Source organism: Pyxicephalus adspersus, chromosome 10, assembly GCF_032062135.1.
Source record: "Pyxicephalus adspersus chromosome 10, UCB_Pads_2.0, whole genome shotgun sequence".
Lineage (NCBI taxonomy): Eukaryota > Metazoa > Chordata > Amphibia > Anura > Pyxicephalidae > Pyxicephalus > Pyxicephalus adspersus.
This window is the reverse complement of record NC_092867.1, coordinates 29,979,204-29,999,515: the sequence shown is the minus strand read 5'-3', so window position 1 is coordinate 29,999,515 and position 20,312 is coordinate 29,979,204. Positions and strand designations below refer to the sequence as shown.

General features: G+C 38.5%; 1 protein-coding gene and 1 long non-coding RNA gene across 2 annotated transcripts in view; one reads left to right on the top strand and one right to left on the bottom strand.

The window, feature by feature from the left end:
• HECTD2 (HECT domain E3 ubiquitin protein ligase 2) overlaps positions 1–3,049 on the bottom strand; it is a 46,091-nt gene extending 43,042 nt beyond the window's left edge. Inside the window, exon 1 of the mRNA XM_072423893.1 lies at positions 2,559–3,049. Within this exon, the coding sequence (XP_072279994.1) occupies positions 2,559–2,624 (66 nt within the window). The 5' untranslated portion in view covers positions 2,625–3,049. The remainder of the gene's footprint in view (positions 1–2,558) is intronic.
• Positions 1–20,312, top strand: part of LOC140340159 (uncharacterized) — an 82,933-nt gene that overhangs the window by 56,883 nt on the left and 5,738 nt on the right. The gene's annotated exons all lie outside the window — the stretch shown is intronic.

Here is a 20,312-nt window from a genome sequence, read left to right as displayed (position 1 = left end):
TATTTTTGCCAGATCAGAAAGTTTTCAGACTCCTTGCCATTAATCCTCTATGAGGTCACTGCCCCTCCTCTAAGCCTATATATCGTGCGCCTCTTAAAAACCTTCCCCAGGGGCAAAAATATCCTGTACGGCCTAGATAAATGAGCAGGTTTTTTTTTTCTACACAGCCCATTTTACTGTGTTTTAGTATGCAGTTTAAAGTAAAATTTTATTATGTCTTTGCATGCATTTTACATTTTTAGTGCTTTCTTTTTTATTGGGTACAGAGAAACATGTGCAAAGATGCAGCTACATACAGAAAAACATACAATGAGAGAGTACAAAAAAAGTACAATGAGAGAGACCCTGGCAGATCACAGAAAATGCTTGCTGACTGTTCTAGAATAATACTTTGTCTATTGTCATGACATTTTTTATTACTAGAATCTTTTCGGTGGGTACCACTATCATTCAGCTTTAAAAGATGTTCTTTGGCAACTATCAAAAAGTATAAGGGATTTAGGCGTCTTTAATCCTCCAGACATTTTTAGCACACGTCCTTGATTAACCTATTTATCTGGTTACTACAAAATCCCATATCACTGCCCACTGATGCTGGGGGAACATCTAATCTACAGCTCATGGCAATGATAGAATGGATGGACGCACAATAGGTGACCTATAAATAGCACACAACGGCTATAAAGATTACATTCACTCAGTCTGCTGGTGTTATGGATTTTATGCTCGGTAGTCTGGATTTATATTCCAGGTTGTACTTCCTGTAGATTTATAATACCGTGTTTAAAAAACTCTAATAAAATGATAAATCTAATGAAGGTTTGTCAGTACAGAATGACTTATCTGGCTGGAAATACAGGAACATTTCTGGAGAAGTGATTCAATCATGCCATGGTAAATGTACAGCCGCCATGTTGCTCACAGGTTGAGGGGGTTTGGAAAAACAATTAATAACTGAATCACAAAAAACAAGCGTATTTATTATTATAAAGCAAATGGCAATAAAGTTATCTGATGTGCAGAAATCCACCAATCACATTTCATTGCACTTTGGTTTCTGCAGTTTGTATCTCTCTATTGCTCCTTGCAATGACTTGAAAAGCAATGCCAATAATTACAAAATAGACCTATGATGCACTTATTATGAATAATATATTATATTAGTATATTTCACACCATATCTAAATATTATAGCAATTTACTATACAAAGCGTATTATTTTTTACTTATATTCTATAGTATTAATCAAAATCAATTCAGTATGTGACACTTAAAGAATGCCTGTACTCAAAAAATGCAAATAATAACAAATAATGAGAAATACAAAAGCTTTTTTATTCAAAATAAAGTTAATATTGAAGGATAAGACTTTCCTTCACTAGCAGCATGCTTGTCCTGTATAAGTGGCCAATCAAATCTGCAACCACAACTCTTAGTATAGCTTTACTTTTAAAAAAAAAAAGCACATGAACCCGACAGGTAACAGATAATTTAAATAAACAACCCAACTGTTAGATTTATGGTGAAACCCCAGCTTCGTCAATGCCACCTACCATATACAAGCACTGTAACATCTGGGATTTCAAAGTATTCATGATAATTGAAACATTTCTATTTTACTTTTATTTTTCTGTGCAGCCTGCACAGAAACTTGTGTATTGGTGCTGCGTATATAAAGTGAGATGTGCACCAATGAAACAAGTCACAATAACACTGAAAATGACACAACCCAGAGGATTCACCCAGTATATGTTTATATGTAAAAAAACAAAATCATAAACATCAACAACAACTCTAAAGAGAAAAGAAATCACTGAATTGTTACACTTCTATAACATACAGCCAGCATTATAACATCTCCAATATACAGCAATGCCAAGTAGAGAGGAATGCTATGTGCAGAAAGTTTTTCTAGTAGAAAGAGATGGATAGAATTTAATAGACAGAAAGGAAATGCTGAGAATCAGGGTGAGAAGATGGGTAGGGGTACAGACTAAAAGATGGATATCCTATGAATGGATATCCCCAAACATTGGGGAAACCATACACCAGACATTGTCAACCAGGGGTCTGTGGTACCATTGGGTTCCTCTGGAGGTTGCTAATTGAGCTGCGATGGTCCATCAATGGTTCCAGCAGTGACACCAATGACTTTCTAGTATGGCTAAGAGGAACTTTCTGACCACCACTCTATGGGGGGCGCACTAACCACCTAACAAGGGATTCCCAATCAAGGTTCCTCCAGGGGTTCTAGGGGTTCCTTGAGTAATTTGTGCCCCTCAGGTCAGTGATGATGTTTTTGGGTGACATTCTTCCCACTGTTTTATGAGCTGTGGATATAGGAAATATAGAAATGATTTCAATGGTTCCCCCATGTTATAAAGTCTTCTATAAGGGGACCACTCTGCCCACCACTAAGGGTAAATCCTGGCCAATCAAATCTGGCATTCTGCCCACCAGTAGAAGGGGTATAGTTTGCTGAAATAATAAAATACTTTAGCATGGAAATGTTGCATGAGATGGCAGTAATGATGGGCAGTGCCCAGGCTGATAATTACCCCGGAGGATGCGCTGGCTGCACACAGGATGGGGGGCAGTTTGTCTCGGTGTTGCTCCTCTTCCATGTCGGTATATTCCCGATCACTTCCCGGGAGGGGCCCGGAGCTCGCAGCCTGCAGATGCCCCCGCTGACCAGTCCTGGGCTCGGAGAGTCATCGGGGCTTAGCAGGTGAACAGCAGCCGCCCCATTCGGTCTCAGCGCCCTCTGGCATGGACCCTGCCCGCCGCCATGTTGTTTATAAGATGTTCCTGGAGACCGGCTTGGAGACAAAAGGGGGGGTCTTATTTTTCGGGGGCCGAGATACGCCTTTTGCGCACACAGTTGTACTTTGCCGCAGCCGCGCTGGCGTAGACGCGGTTAGTGAATGGCGGGGAATGCGTAACACGAAGCAATGAAGAAAATCCCTCCCAGCAGCCGGGGACAGCACACCCGGCTCATCCTGGGTCAGTGCCAACTCTTCTCCTTCCACCCTCCTGCTCCCCTCTCAGGGCAATAACTGGCTGGATGTGTTTAATTACCAGCAGCTTCTTCCTCCTCCTCAGGATGGGGGCTGTAGATTGGCACAGACAGAGGGATGACATAGTTTCAGCCTGTGCTCATATCCTGATCAGCCAAAGGCAATGCAAAGCCTTCATCTTACACACATGGGAGGCTGAAAACTTTATTTGGGGAGCACAAAATGCTGAAAAGGTTTAAAGAAAGGAAGAGGAGCTGACACTTCATTGTGTGTGTGCCCATATCTTCTCATGCCATGTTGTCATTGCTGTGCCAGAATGCAGCTTTTAGTGAATGGGATATATTCAGGGGCGGAGAGATTGGGGTGCAGGTGGATGAGGGCCCCCCGGACAGTCCTGGGACCTTTGGAGTGCCTGGTACAGTCCTTAGCTGCAAGCTCAGGTGACGCATAGCAGGCCAGGACCATGCCAGACACTTTAGGGGCCTCTGCACGCCCCAGGGGCTCTACACATGCAGACCTGCACACTATTGGCTTCAGGCAAGAAGCAAGGAAAAGTAGTAAGAGAAAAAAATGGTCAAAAAGAATGGTCACAAAAGAGAACAACTCAGAATTAAAGATAGATATTGGGGTGGGGGATGTTTGTTGGGGGCTGAAAAGAGAAAAAAAGGAGAGGTGGAGAGCAGAATGGTTAGGAAGAGGGAGGAAGAGATAAAGATGGGGTGGAGGGGCAATGGTCAGTTTTGCACAGGGTCCTGCTTTTCTCTGTGTCCACTACTGGATATATTTGTGTGCATATGAAAGATGATAATGAGAAAGAAGTAGACAACAGTGTGGTGGGAATAGTGTTTATGTAGTCCCATGTGGAACCATCTTTCCTTGGGCTGATGTACACACCTCTCTTACAAAAAAACATTTACTATCAAACTAACATATTACCCCTAACCTAAGGGCTGACAATATACCCATGCTTATACTTTCATGTTTTTCCCATATTATGAGCCCATTATCTGGGACGAGGTGAGAAGAAGCTGCCATTTGTAGCTAGAATGGATGTGGTCCAAGATGGAAAATATTTGCCAACCAATAGCAAATTATATTTAAGAAATCCCATGCAGGTTTCCTGGATCACCTATGTTCTCCTATGATAGTCTACCTTCTCCAGTCGGGCCCAATGCCATTAAATCTCAGTCAAAACCACCAATCATGTTTTGCATAGAAATTCTTCATGAGCAGCGTAATGGGCACGTGATGGGAACACCCAAATACTCGCGTCTCCTTTTCTCAGGGGAGGTATGGTATTTTATACTCTGCGGGTTCAGTGGTATTTCTTGATTCATTTATAGTCCAACCTATACACCATACACCAAGATGATGCTGCGAGGAGTACTATATAAGTTGTAAACACATCCTTTAAAAAGTGTTTTTCTGCAGAATCTCCCAGCCAAGTAATATTTATCCTGGCACTTGGCGCTCAGAGCAGGTATTCCAGTAGTTGTAGTGTTTGGAAAGATTCATTACCACAAGTGGAAACTGTATTTCATGTCCACGCACAACGCATGCATGAATTGGAATTAGCATAGCTGTATTTTCCTTATGGAAAGTGTTATTCAGCTGTCCTACTGTGTAGTCGGAAATAAAAATAGAAATCCACTATTTTTTTTTTTTTGGTCCACTTTACAGAAGCGTCTCATTTTAAGATGAATTTATTCTGGCCGGCTGCACAGAAAGTGAGGTCATTCTTTTGGATAGAATCCTGATTTTATCTTTGGATGCGTACAGTGACAGCCGCCCTAGACGTACAGAAAATGTGTAATCTTTTCATTTAGTAATCCACAGAAAAAAAAAAACACAACCCACGGACAATTTAATAGAAGGGACGGTGACAAAAAAATAATGCGTTTTATAATCTGCACAGCGGATGAATATTTGTATGCTGAAATGTAGAGATTTTCATGTTTTCAGTAGATATGTAAAAATACCTGGGTGCTGGATAAATATTGACAAACAAATACGCATACAGTATGGTGTGTGAACAAAATATTTGTCAGTGGGAATATGTGAAGGAAGATGTGTAAACACAAACCTGAAAATATGATAGAAATAATAAATAAACAGAGATTATACTGCATGTTCAGCAGCTAAAGTTCCATTTAAATACGGACTATGCCTTCTTATTCCACACCTAGCCCCTCCATCTCCTGAGCCTCCATATTGCTGGGAACTCATCACATTAAGGGACCAATAGGACAGGTTGAGGAGGTAGGAGAGGGGAAAAACTTGGCTTTTGAAGAAAAATTCGATCATTTCAGTTGTCTTTGTATTTAAATCTTTTGATCGTTTCGGCTCGTGGTTTTTAATTTACGAAACCTTGTCATATGCAGAATGATTGGCACACTATTCTAAACCAGATTTATAATAAACGCTTGTTTATTGCAGAAAAGACGTTCCTTCTACAATAAAACATATTTACCTGTTTTTTGGGGTCTTCTCTGTATCATTTGCAACTCCATGTACAATCCTGGGACATACATGGAAGTTGCAACTGGCCAATCAAGATGGCCAAGGATTACAACCTGGAAGAGAACCAGGTGAAGGACCTGCCTGTGCGCCATCTTCATCTAGTCTTCTTCTGGGATTGGCCAGTCTGGAATGATTTCCTGGTAATAAGTTGGCAGCCTGGCATCCTGGGTATATTGGGATTGTATACTGAGAAATTCATTGTGTACATTATACAAAAAAAGTGTGAATCGGCATTGTAGACATGCATTATTTGTACTTTTTGCAGTAAACAATCTTCCCGTTTACAAGTATTCATTTTTAGGGCGTAGCCCTATTTTAATGTGTTCAGATTACTTTTAGCATGTAGAATGGCATTTCTTCAGACTGTACCTAAAAACTGCCATAACTCTGCATGCCGTGACACTTGTTACCCTCCAGCTGCTATTAATGTGCAGGTCACAGACTTTGCACATTTAAAAAAACAAATTTTGAGGAAAGCTGTTCTAATGTGACTTACAAACATGTACATAGAAATGCACATGCATTACAAACAAGTAGAGGATGCATGGAGTATGTAAGTCTTCGGGTGCCAGAGATACAACACAGCTTCTAGCTGTATACTTTAGCTTCTAAATCACCCTTATACTATCCTGCACAGACTCCTCACTGAATAAACAAATGCATGGTGCAACGACAACAGTGACACCATACTAATCCAAGTGGCTTTCACAGTTCTTTAAAAATCCCTTTCCAGTGGTTCCAATGCTTGAGCTTGAGTTCCTGAACTTCCAGACACACATTTAAGGTGCACAGGTTTGGCATAAAAATATATGCAACTTCAACTGTGCTAAGCAGCCAATATCTTACAATTCCAATACATTATCTCAGAGTGTTTTTTTGGCCCCATCTCAATCTTCAAGCTGGGTAGAGCTTGTCCATTTCCTTTCCTCATTATGACTTAAAAAAAGTCAATATCTACCTTCTTCAAGTGAACCTGTCAGCCTTTATAAAGATCCCCTGCATATGCAAAGGACAGGTTACCTTTAGATGGAAATCCAATAGTGATTTTTCACCTATAGATAGATTGCTTCTCATAAGCAAACATGGAAACTTTTGAATGGAGATGATTGGGGGGGGGTCTGTTTTTTTTTTTAGATCACCACTTTTAAAAATGGAAAGGAAATAAAAAGAAAATACCCTTGCAGCAGGACTTCTCCTACATACACCCCTCACTTCTTTAGTGGCCCAACATTCTTTTTTTAATCTGACTGCAATGGGGAATTTTGTTCCCCTCTTTTAATGCCAGGGTATTGGTCTTGAATTGGGAAAGATGATATCCCATGCCTGTGACCACCGCATGTAGTAACCTATGGATGAGGCTTCAGTCACCTAGAAGTGAAGGAACAAAGAAATAAGGTAAGTAAAAACGTAAATAAGAAATAAGTAAAAACACTGTTTACGTGACCCTAGATAGAAAATGTGCATTAAAGCTTTGCTGAGTAGGGTAATACTGCAAATGTATTTTTTTTTGTCCTAAACCCGGTCTTTATTTTTATTATGATATAACAAACATTCCCACTTAGGCACACTTTCATACAATTCTGTTTTTCTGGTATGATTATTGGCACCTCTTGTAGAGGTTTCCTTCTAGAATTTGGTAATGGACACTAAAAAGCAGCACTGAGAACCAATCAGGTTTCCTGCAGGAGAGGCCAGAGCAGAATTGTTAGAAAGAGTATCTCATTCATTTGCTGCTGTTTCTTCACTGCACAATCTGTGTGCCATTTTGCAACCTATTTTTACCCTGGGAATATACACAGCTAACATGTGTAAGGTTTGATACAATATAACATATTAGGTAACTATTCCTCTAGACAGGTTTATTATTCAGTATATTATAGTATAATATTTCCTGAGAAATGCATAATCATGTTTCATCTTTATATACTAACCAGTGTGTGTGTTCTGTATATTTCTATATCTCCATCTATTTCTCCTATCATCAAAAAATACTTGTGTGTAATATATTAGGCTCTTTAGGATACATGAATAATAAATGCAACTTGTAAAGTCATTGACTGAACTACTAGTAATATAAAGGAAAACGTATACAACTACCGGTATGATAAATTGAGAGGTGGTCAACACAGTTCAGTCTTCTTGTTGATTTTATGTATTTCATTGCCTGTTCTTCAAGATATGTACATTGCATCTGAGCCATTCGGCGACCTCTTCACTCTTCTCTGCAACATAGAACACCTGTGTACGGGTGAAGCTGCAGTAGACTTACAGAAAGGGCAATGTTTGAAGGTTTTTGACCATAGTCTCCATAAGTAATATAGAAATTTTTATACTGTATTTTTTTTATAATATTGTGCCTGTTCTCATGGACTTTAAACAGCACCGTATTTTTTGGCGTATAAGACGCACCCAATTTTAAAGGAGGAAAATCTAGAAAAAAAAGATTCTGAAAGATTATTCCCCTTCTGATCACTCATGTGCCAAGGCTCTGAAGGAAGGAGGAGACACGCGCTGCAGCCAGGAGGAGAAGAGGAGAAGCGCGCCATATCGCGGTATCGGGTGAGTACCGGTTCTTTTAATTATTTTTTAAAACTGTATTCGCCGTATAAGACACACCCACTTTCCCCCCCAGTTTTGGGGAAGAAAAAGTGCGTCTAATACGCCGAAAAATACGGTATATACTCTATATTCTAAAACAGCATTAAGAAGCAATTTCCACACCTCCAGCTTCCTTTAGTAAAACTTTTCACTCTCAAAGATCATAATAAAGATTGTAAAGTCAAGGTCCAGTCATATCAGTTCCTAACCAGAGCTGGATCCTCCACAAGGCAAGCTGGGCTGTATCCTGAGGCCTAGTGGTTATCCTGGGGGACAACTTGCACAATTCTTTATTATAAAAAGGTAATAAAAGGCATAGAAGGTGCCAAATATGCTACCTATAGCCAAAGGCACCATAAGGGGACAAATTGGTCCAATCTGGCTTGGGAGAAAATAACAGGCCCTTGCTGGATATAGGAAACTGTTGGTGTAATTAAAAGTGGGCATGGTTGCATGTGATAATTGTGTGCCAAAGTTATCCACAATAATATGCACATTTTTTTACATGCAGACATTACCAATGACAAGCAGTTTCCAATGACATGCATATTAAAAGCAATGGATAGACTTTACTAATGAGATGCGAATATGATCAGATCAACACCAGTCTGTCCATACGCCCCTTTTTTACCCTAGCAAATTACATTTTCTAACAGCACAGAAATATTTCCTAGTTGCTAACATTAGAAGGCAGTAAACTATAAACACTAATTTTTCAAAGCTTGTAGATGCAGAGGTGAATGAGGGCTTGTTTAGAAGTGCTTGTTCAGAATATGCAAAACTATTAGTATGCATTGTAACTTTAAGCTTTTTACCCTTTGCTAATGATAACATATACATCACTTGTTAATATGGTTTTTGTTGCTCTATTGGTTAATGTTTTAAAATGGTAACCATATATCAGATGAAATATGAATTGCATGTACATTCAAATCTTCTCCGACTAGGCAGGTAAGAATGGGTTAATCCCCCTGTAATAGTTGTGTATTCTATTGGGAAAATTTTCTTTTACTTCCAAGAAGAGGGAGAAAGCTTTCTAAAGTTAGGGACAGTTGTGACCACAAGAAGTCCCAATTTGTGAAAACAGTATGAACCTAACAGGCTAATCCTTCCACACGCTATCCACAACAACAACAACAACAAAGCTTTAGGCAGATTTAATGGAGGGACTTTGATCGGCAGTCAGCAATTATACAATTTTACACATAACTAGAGTTACTAATTAATAACAAGGACAAAGCAACAATATACTAATGATTTATTATGATTAAGCAAGTCAACCATTTATCTGACTTACAGCAGTGTGCTGCTAATAATTTGGATGGATAGATTTAATTAGTCACCCTTTTTAAACTTTGTATACTATACCATGTATGCTGTAATTTGCTGCTTCCTCTTCTTGCCCAAGAATTACATTTACTTTTGTACAATATTAGATAATAAAGAGAACCATTCATCTCTTTACAAATTAGGTGCATATTGCTCCTTTGCAGTTACATTCATTTGCATAGCCATTGGCAAGACTCTTACTTAGAACACCTGTGGCTGGGGTTCAGGGCACACAGACTGAACTTTGGAAAGCACTGTGTGTTTGTACGGTTTTTAAAATGTTTGCATTTGTATTTTAGTATTTACAGTATACAGCTGTATGAGCAGCTTCACCCACCCACAGTCTGACCCATAAATTCATGGGTCATTCTTAATTTCAAGGAAGAATGGTAGAAGGGTAATTTTATTTTAGAAAGGAAAACCTTTGTATGGGCACCAGTGGTGTGTTTACTTTGTGTGTGTATGTGTGTATGTGTGTGTATATGTGTATATATTGATGTGTGTGTGTGTATGTATGTATATATATATATATATATAGTTTTTGTAGTAGCAAGAATTAGAGTCGATTGCTCATTAAAACCCGTTCCAGGTGTTCATTTTGTCATTTCCATTCTATAGAAAGTCCCTCTAGCAGTCTGTGGGGGGAGATTTATATTCTTTATACAAATACCATCAGTTACTGGCAGTGTTAAAAGTTGTTCCGCCTTCCATCATATTCCTGTTGGTCTAGTTTATGTTGGGTAGCCCTATTGGTCAACCAAGCCAAACTAATGTTCTTCCTGAGGCCTGTTGGGGTACAAGATTGAAATATTTGATGTGGAAAAGGGGTATATGGTTATTTTTTCTAGTTTTTTTTTATATTAAAATTTAAGCCAATCCCTGGGATTGTAAAGAGGTTTAACAAAAAGACAGATGTTTAAGACTGAAAGATCTAATTCCTGGAATCATTTTCTAGTGACTAGCTAATGCAGCTTTTGTATTTCTATCTTGACAGGTTTCATTTAAAAGTGGGTCTAGAACCCTAGTGGCCCTGTAAACCCTGACCTATGGCTTATGATTTGATTTATTTGTTTTATTCTATTTAACATTTTATGCAGTCTTATTTTATGTTTTTAAGTAGAATTAAATCCTCTTAACACTCATGTGTTCCCGTTGCCTTCATCTTTTTCCTCTTCACTTTCTTGTTCCCATCTCCAGCCATCCTGGTTGGCCGTGTTGGGATGATATATCTCTGGTAACCGCAGGGGAGGATATCTGTTGAATATCCCGCAACCAACATTATGCTACACAAATGTGCTCAGCAACTAAGTGAGCGATCAGTCCTGTAAGAATGGTTATTGCAGAAGAGACATGACCTGTCCCTTTCTGCTATAAATCCGTGCCTGGTGGAACTTTAATTCTGCTTTAACTTTGATCTCTTATATTATGTCTTATTAAAAGAAATACCAAATGCGGCACAGATCACTAATAAGTGGGTTCTAGGGATCAAATGTGAGGCAATTGATTTGGAAAGAGGCTGTAAGCACTGATCTCTAGCAGTCCTATGTAATGTGATTCCAGTAATTCCAATTGCCTGTTTGCAGTCTGTGATCATTTTCTGTTGCATGCCTGTAGAAAGTGACCATCACATGAGGTCTGGCAGCATTTTGTAGCATTACATTCACTGAATATTATGTGCTGGTTTGGTCAGGGGCTACACTATAGATCCCCTATATAAAGTAAGTTGGCCATCGCTGCTGTAGAAGATTAGGTTGTCTCACACTATAGCTGGGTTACCAGAAGCAAACACATACAGTTCTATTTGTTTACAATTAGAATTGTGTCTGATTAACACCATGTGAAGTAACTGTATTTCCAGAATGTTTTACTTATTTCTGGAATACAAAATAAACAACAAAACCTCAAGTTTTAGAACTATAAATACTGAGTGTGTGTATACATAAACACTGTGATCAGGGTGCAATATAAAACACAAATATTACAGTAACATGGCTAACATGTATTCTTCTTCTGCTTTTCTGTGATGTTACTTTACCAGTGCCAGTGTGGGTGGGTGCACATTGCCACCTTGTGGCCGGCTTCTTGTACCCTCAAGAAAGTACAGAAAAATGCTACTTATAGGTGATTCAATAGTCAATAAAAAGGTATTTTAAATAAATATTACCATTAAATCAGTCCTTGTTATCGACTACAAGTATTCAATGTACCATCCACCTTTTTTGATAATCTGAATTATGATCTATTTTCCAACTGTACGTAATATTCACAAAGGGCAATCAGATATCATATGATGGCAATTTGTGTTTTGATCACCAGACTGTTCCTAAGCCAAACTGGTAATCAATGCAAAAATAAAATAAGTTGATGCTTAGTTGCAATAACTTTAACAATTAGAGATTGGGTTGGAAAGTGGTGATCTTTTCACCTGATTGATACTGCAATAAAACAAGCAAAGTGAAATATGGATATATTTTTTTAATATAAAGAATGCCAAATTTCTACTAACAGTCTGTTTACCCCTTCATAAATCTTTTTGGGGTAAAATGACCTTTTAGTCTATAAAATAAATCACTAAAAGGAAAAACCTGATTCCCATGTCCTCACTAGAAACTTTTAGAGCTTTCACACAATTCGGAGGTGAGGGAATTTTTATTATTGAGATCACCTGTTGTGGTGATATTTCCCCTTGCTTTGGAAACTAGGGAAATGTAACCTGCAGGACACCCTCTTCTGGAATGCAGTTTCCACCCATTCTGAATACCAGCAGAAGATTAATATCTGCATACTTCTTCATACTCCAAAATGTTGTCCTACGAAGGATCAGAAAGGGATTCATGGAATAAGAAGGTTTTCAGTAAAATATTAGAACAGAAGAAGTTGTAAAATATAAACCAAGAATTAGCCAGGGCTGGGCTGTGAGTTGTTGTTCCTACAACTGTTGTGTTAATGCATAAAAAGCTAGTAGGATTTGCTGCAAAAATGTCCTCAGTATAGTCAATCCACAGTTTTGGACTGTAAGGTGTGTTTGTAATATCCAGTGAATGCATTTCTTCATTTCCAGCAAGCAGGGTGTGAGCTTCCAGGGTAGAGGAGTTCAGTTAGTGATCATACAAAAGAATGTCCATACTTTTTTATGCCTCAATCATTAGGAACAGTAACAAATCTAATTTAAATCTTTTTACTAATTTACATTATTTTTTATTTCCGTAATGAACACAATTTTATTAAACTTAATAATTTATTCTCTTTTACTATTAAATTGCAGCACCACCAGGAATTATTAAGTTAGAATGTCCAACTGTAGTTAATGCTGATCTGCCCATAAGGAGTGCTAGATGTATTTGTGTTACCTAGTGGTATGGGTTGGGGTGTCAAAGACTTCTTGTAGTGTTTTTGAAGTCAACTAGGGGGGCTATTTATAAAGGGTCCATTGATTACACTGGGTGCACATTTACTAAGAAGACCATTATATTTCCAATAGCACCTTTTGCCAAATTAATATACTTCTCCTCCATCCTATATGCAGACCTGTAGATTTCAATAATGCTTCAAAAGGGCCACAACTTTATAGTAGGAACATGAGCTGAGTGCAATTTAACTATTCTTCCACTCTTTTTGTTACAAATAGAATAACCTTAAAACTGAATTAAAATCATCTGTTTGCCAACATAGCAATTTGCTGAATTCATATTCCTACGAACATATCAAAAATACTAAGAGTATCTGTGCTTAATAAGCTGTGCCATTATTATTTCAACTATTTTTTTTTATTCTTTTAAACATGTACATTTATGGATTGCTTCTATTTTCCTATTTACTGCTCATGATAATGCTTTTGGCGTCCTTATGAATGTATCCCAGTTTATAAAGGGAAGTGTTGGATAAATTTGGCATGATCCAAGGTATGAGATTGGATGATATGGAAATGTACCTGAGGTCTGCTATTGGATGTTTCTACATATCTCTTTTTATTTTCAGTTAAACTACTTTCTGTTGATTTATCTACTGGAAGCGCAATATGATATATAGCTTTCTGAATATCCTTAAGTATTATGTATTGTATGCAACAGAAAACTAGGCTGGGTACAAAGATTGGGCTGATCTGATCAAATATGTCTCATTTCTATACCGGTCTATAAGAGGACAGCCAGGCATTTGATTGACAGACCAGTATTTAAAGAGAACATTGAGCAGCAGCCTTGCCTGGATCACCCTTCACATTGAACTGAGGAAAATGATACAAATATATTTTTCTTCATTACCTCTTCCAAGAAAAACACAAAGCAGAATGTCATTTCCTTTCGCTCAGAATGTTGGAGCACCGTGTTAGAATTCAGCCGCATGTACTTCTATATAAATAAAACATTGCACCTGTTTTATGAGGGATCCAAAATGACATCAGCAGGTTACTAATGCCCCAGGAATTCATCATCCTCTACATTTACTGAAGTCTGATTACAGATCAGTTCTTTAGAGTGTATTCTGATAATTAGATAAATTGCTTCATTACCACGACCTCCCATTACAGCACATGAGGATAAAATAATGCGGTGCATTTCAGCAATGTTGTCAGCAGGAGTATAGGCTCCAAATAAAATTGTTTGGTAAATGTCAAGGTTATGACTTGATTTGGAAGTGGTATCTTACATAGGGACCATCCTCCTGGGCAATGCTTAAGGAACAATTACTGTAATTCAGTAGGAGCAGCCAACAGTTTGAGAGTGCAATTGGCAGGGAATCCCTATGCCAGGGTCCAGCATATACCAAAACAATCAAGTGTTGTTATGTCACAGCTAAAAGCAGATTGAACTATCAGCACCTGTAATGTTTCACCTGTTTTGGGAAAAATGCATGGGCTGCCATTCCTGAAATAAAAACTCAAAAAAGATAGTTGATTGGCTGTTACACAGAAACAAAAGAAATTGGCTTCAATGGTTTAAATCACAGATCCATAACAATTGATCAGATCTGCAATTTTAGAAGTTTTTATTGGCCTACCTATTCCAAGTCAGTTAAACCGGAGGGTCAACATGATGGCCATATATATTTTTGTGTGTGTATGCATTTTTATATCATGAGTGTGTATGGGGCTGGACTGATATTCTTAGTGGAAAAATCATGCCCAAGACCATACCATAGTTCAAGCTAGTTTATCCTGCACTTTTAATGAATGAGGACTTTGACTTTCTGCTATTTCCTATAAACAAAAACTTCTGCTTGTCCATACCACTGACTAAAGTTACGAGAGATTCTGTAATCAGTCAGCCTCTTACCCAGTAGCAGGCAATAACATGATAAAGAGAGCTCCTGAGCCTCAGCTGGCTCTTATGTATTGAGCCACTGACACCTGACCAATTTAATGTGATGAGGCTAACAGATCCATCTATCCATCCATTCCATCCATCCATTCCATCCGTCCCACATTTTTTGTTGACTTCAACTTTTAAGCTTCTTTATTCTAAAATAGGTATGCTGATTCTGAAAGTGGAGTTACTTATTTTCAATAACGTCAGGTTTTTTCTCTACTACTAATGCGATTACTGTGGAGTGGATTTGTATAGGCTATTCATTTACACACAAGACGGTGTGGTCAGAGGTTGTGCACTGCTCTATCTAGTGAATAAGCAAAATGTGTGGCTCATTCAGATGAAATCCCAGTGCCGGTATGGGTTACACTACACTCTCTTAAAGAACATGAATATGGTGATGATCTAGGTGACAACAATGATGAGGAGTTTGAGGACTCTGTTCATAAGGGATTTGATCAGGATGAGTTGAGTGATTTGGCACGTCATTTGGAACTATCGAAGGAGGCTTCAGAACTCCTGGCATCAATACTGCGTGAGAAAAACGCAGGTCCACCCTCTCTTATCACTAAGCCCAACCTCTCACATACACTCTTACACTATATCCTGGCATTCTTCTTGCTAGAGTTGGGCTCCACCATGGATTGCAATGTTTAACAACTGTAAATTTTTAAAGCCTGCACGATATTTTTAAATATTTTGATTAAAAACCTTTGTTTGGTGTACAGTGTTTACAGCAAGCCCTGTACTAGTGGCCTGTAGATGTGAGGAGGAGATTCAATTCCTTGTAGGGTTTTTTTTTTTAATGAACACTGGAACATGCAGCTAAAAATAGCCAGAAATAAGCATATGAACATGACTGGTATGACAAACAGTGCAAAGAGCGTGTGACGAGAGGCTGTCAGTGGAGGGAAGAGCAAAGGCTAAAACATAATAAGAATTAATCTGCTATTCATTTGAGACAGACAACACACCCAGATTTGCTGCATCAGTCCAGAATAACAGCAACACTCAGCCAAACGTCTGTCCAGAGCAGGCCGACTCTCCTACTCCCTAGTATTTCAACTCTTGTGTAAAGATTGAGAGCTTCCTTTTCAGAGCATGTATACCCACATGTTTAACATTTATGTTACAGGAAAATTATTTTCTTATGCACGTGTTGTATCTACACAAATGTTTCAAAAGAAGGTGCTCCTAACATGCCTGGACGTAAAGGAAAAATGTGGAAATATACAAAAATGACCATTAAGATAGAGGCTTCGAAGTCTGGTAAAGATTTGTGATAGAGTAGTTATGCTTCTGCCACATAGGTATGCTGAGAGGACATCCTGCTAAGAGATTCAGGAAAATTCCATAGCAGAACCATATGCAAAATCATTAGGTAGATCTCAGTAAAAATATTTGGTTAAATGGGATTGGGAGCCATACTTGTTACCATATTGCTATGGCTACATTTGTGTGTCCAAGCCTATCTGAGTGTGCAATATGTCTGTAACTAATATAAATGACTGTAATTGCAATACCAATTATAATGTTAGACCTAAAAGTATTCCCTTTCTCCGTTCTCACAGCTGTTTCAGGTCCCACGGTAATATACAGCATTCACCCTCTTATCAATGTGCAGGGTAGAGATTATTCTGGTAATGCCTCTGACTAGGGCATTGGATATTTCAGCACTGGGCAATGGACCCATAATTGCTTTATTTAAAGTTAATTTGTTGATCCAAATATTTCAGTCCAACTTCCAATATCATGCTTTATTACTTTCTGAAATTAGAGGACTGGTCAGATCTCATGTAATTCAGACAACAGACCTTTCTCTAAGCTGGGGTAGGATTGATCCCTCTATTAAAAAGGTCATTTATGTGATCCTTTATGATCAGTTCTAATCCCTGTTCAAGTTGGTGGGGATAGGGGCCCAAAACCTATATGTAACCACTTCTGTGAATTGTAGGTGGGAAATCAGAGGGTGTCACCCCACCTTGGCTCGCTAAAAGATAATAAATTGTTACTGCGTTAAAAACCTATGTATCTGGTATACTAAGTAAGTGATATGTTCTGCTCCTAGAATAACCCTTTGCGACCCTTCCATGCATTGTCAAGGATAGGAGCATCTACTTTTTTATAAAGGTTACTGGTTTCTTGTGGCTTTTTCTTACCTTTATTATAACAATATTCCCTAGCTGACCTAAAATTTACCACACATCCGTAAAAACAACTTCTCTTCCACTGGTAGAATGCTAATACCTTGGTCAGACCATAAAGCAACACTAATTAAATTTTGTTCCTAAGGTCCAAGGTTTTGATTGCTTCCTACTAAGTTTCCCAATTTGGTATTGCCTTTAGATTGTATAGTTCAAATCCCAGCAACCATTGGAATCCAGCTGTTAGTCAATATCCAAATCTTTTTCATATACGTCTAGAGTTTAGTTTTAATACACTGCACATTTTTCTATTTAGGATATGAAGTAAACCTTCTACCGAGACTGAATGAAACATCCCTGTAATTGGCTACCTAGAATGTATTTTCAGATGTAATTATGAAATGCACATTGTATGTGAAACGGAGCAGACTTATGATGTGTGACAGCTGGCTTAATAAGAAGAAACTCTCATGTATTCTGCTAAATGATCTGCACAACCATATGAATCACTTACATTGTATGAAATAGATTTCTGCATTGCATGTTGTCATGGATTGAAGTCATGAAATGAAATATCTACAGCAATGGTGCCCGCAGCACATTTATCATGTTGATTTTATAATGTTATTGGCCTGCGGGGTGGTAAGATAGGGAAAGTAAATCACTGTCTAGATTCTTTACCGGCCAGAAAATGTTGCCAGTAAATGATTTAAGAAAAACAATAGCAATACAACTCTATTTCAACATGTTTATATTTGTTCTTAAAATAGGAGAATTAGATTAGAACTGATTTCTGTGTATGGCTTCCTGAAAACATCAGTGCCCTGCCTCATACAGACTAGGTCCTGGATAATGCCTACATTGAATTCTGAGACTGTGATTGTGGGGACTGAAATCCGATGAAATAAAAGGGTGGGAGGAAAGGTCTAGATGATGTTGGGTGTCCAAAAAGGTGAGGCTCTATCTGACTTGCTGTGAGAAACTGACTGTGTGCAGTGAAATTGGAGTAAGCAATCTCAATACAGAAGAGATGCCTATAGAAGGGATGGATGATTCAGCTTTAAGCTAGCTTGTATACTCTCCCCAAAGTTATCTGCATATGCTTCGGACATCAATAATGATCAGATGTGAATGCATGATTTGATTTTAAACATTTGAACATCAGGCAAATATGGATGGTCTTGTCCTGTGATAGTACATGGCTGTGCTCATTACAGTAGGCACCACCAGTAATAAATTGCTATAGGGGGGAAGAACTTTAAACCAATGAAAAAAGTCTATCCAAACCAAATGTGTAAATTTCACATAATATGAGTGATTCCTAAACCTAAGTAAATAGGTCTGTGTGGTAATCAAGAAGTTACAGTAGATAACTTTCCTTGTCAGGGTGCCCCCAGTCTTTCATTATTCAAGTAATACCCCAGGATCCAGCCAGCCAGTTGTATGGGGATCATTTGTAAAGAGCCACAAGTTCTTGGTTTAAAATGCTGCTTGCTGTCATGGCCTTGCTGAAATCCTCAGGTTTTGAGGATGGCAATGTGTATTGCCATTGCCTGCATATGGCAATGTGTATATGACGGCATGAAGTATTTGAGCAATTCCGCCATCAGATCCAACACTTTGTTTGGCATGAGCACCTATCACGATCTTGGTCTCATCATACATTATGAGGCCACCTTTACAGTCTTCAAAGTGAATGTGTGGAAAGTATTGGTGAGATGTTGAGAAAATTTTAGTGGCTATTTGCCAAAGTCTGGTGGTCTCCCTTACTAGTCTCTTTGCACTTTTACTCAATTTACACATTTGCATTGGGAACAGGTGAATGACAGAACAAGTGAATCCCGCTTGTTTGAACTTTAAGGTAGTTAGTATTTGTAAACTATTTTAAAACTAAGTAGTAAAAATGTGAGCAGGCAGGTTTTTTTTTAGTGCAGAAAGGACAGAAAATGTCTCCTCTATAAGAATCAAAACTTACCTGCCTGTTTGTACACTCACCTTTCTTTGCTTTGGGACCTCTGTCTTTAGCCATTTTGATTGACATAACTCTGGCACATGTGCAATTATTGGGGCTTGTCATGCATGTATGTATTAGGTCTGTATCTAGACTATCCAAGAAGATTATTCATGTTCCAGTTGTGTAATATAAACATCTTAAGTGAGCAGTTTTAGCCATGTGTTCTGATAGATAACAAAGCATTGTTGTTTCCTTATATACAGTTGTGCAGCATTATCATAAAGATTATAAAACATTGTCACATTTCCTACTGTTTCCTTCAGGTTACTTTAGTTCTGTCCTCTTCATGTTAGAGCCATTCAAGAAAGAGAGTGACAGTGGCCTCCTTAAAAAGATATTGGCTGCAAAACTCAGTAATTGAAAGGGAATCATCACTTGGCACATAGTGCCAATCATTAACTCATCATGCCATAAATAGGCATAAATTGGTCAGAATGACCAAAGCAAAGGGACGACTCTGAATTAAAAAAAAGTAACATGATAAGCCAGAATTTTCAAATGTTTTCACCCCAAAGGAATCCTAACAAAACATGGTAAATGACATGTTTCAGTGGTGGGGTCTGAATAGGGTCCTAATGTCTTGTTTTCTTACAACTGGCAAATTATTTCTTCTCCTGGAATACTCATAGCTTATCTATTTTAAAAAATTGCTAGGAGGAAGATTCTGAAGGCATAAATGACATTTAAAGAACCCTTTGCCAATAAAAACATTTCCCTACGTTGCTAACAAACTTTCATTTTTATGTGCAGTGTTCATCTCTCATTCTCATTGCGCTGAGAATAGAGTTGGGCACCAGGCACATTACACACGTGCGTAGTCCACTGTCATGGGATCCAGTATAAGAGACTGGACCAGTCCCCACTGGAGGAAAGCGCATTAAGGCTTATTATTAGCTCTTAGATCAGCGGTTGCCAACTGGTGGTGGGGGGCGCACTGGCCAGAGCAGCGGACCATGTCTCCCGTAGGGACAGCGGACTCAAGGAAGTGGGAAGGTTGTGTCTCTGGACACAACTTGCCCACTCATGAGGTCTAAGCGTGCGATGGGAGAGTGGGCGGGTTCTTCCCATATGAGTGACACATCATGGCTCCCATCTATGCGAAGTCCAGAGCGAGTAAATGTGGTCTGTGGGTCCTGAAAAGATTGGCCACTACCATCTTAGATTGTAAGCTCTTCGGGGCAGGGTCAACTCCATGTTGGTGCTATATAAATACTGTTTAATAATAATTATGCACAGCTTACTTTATTAATATTAAACAGAATTTATATAGCGCCAACATATTACGCAGCGCTGTACATTAAATAAGGGTTGCAAATGACAGACCGTGACACACAAGAAAGAGAGGACCCTGCCCAGAAGAGCTTACAATCTAGGTTACTAGAAA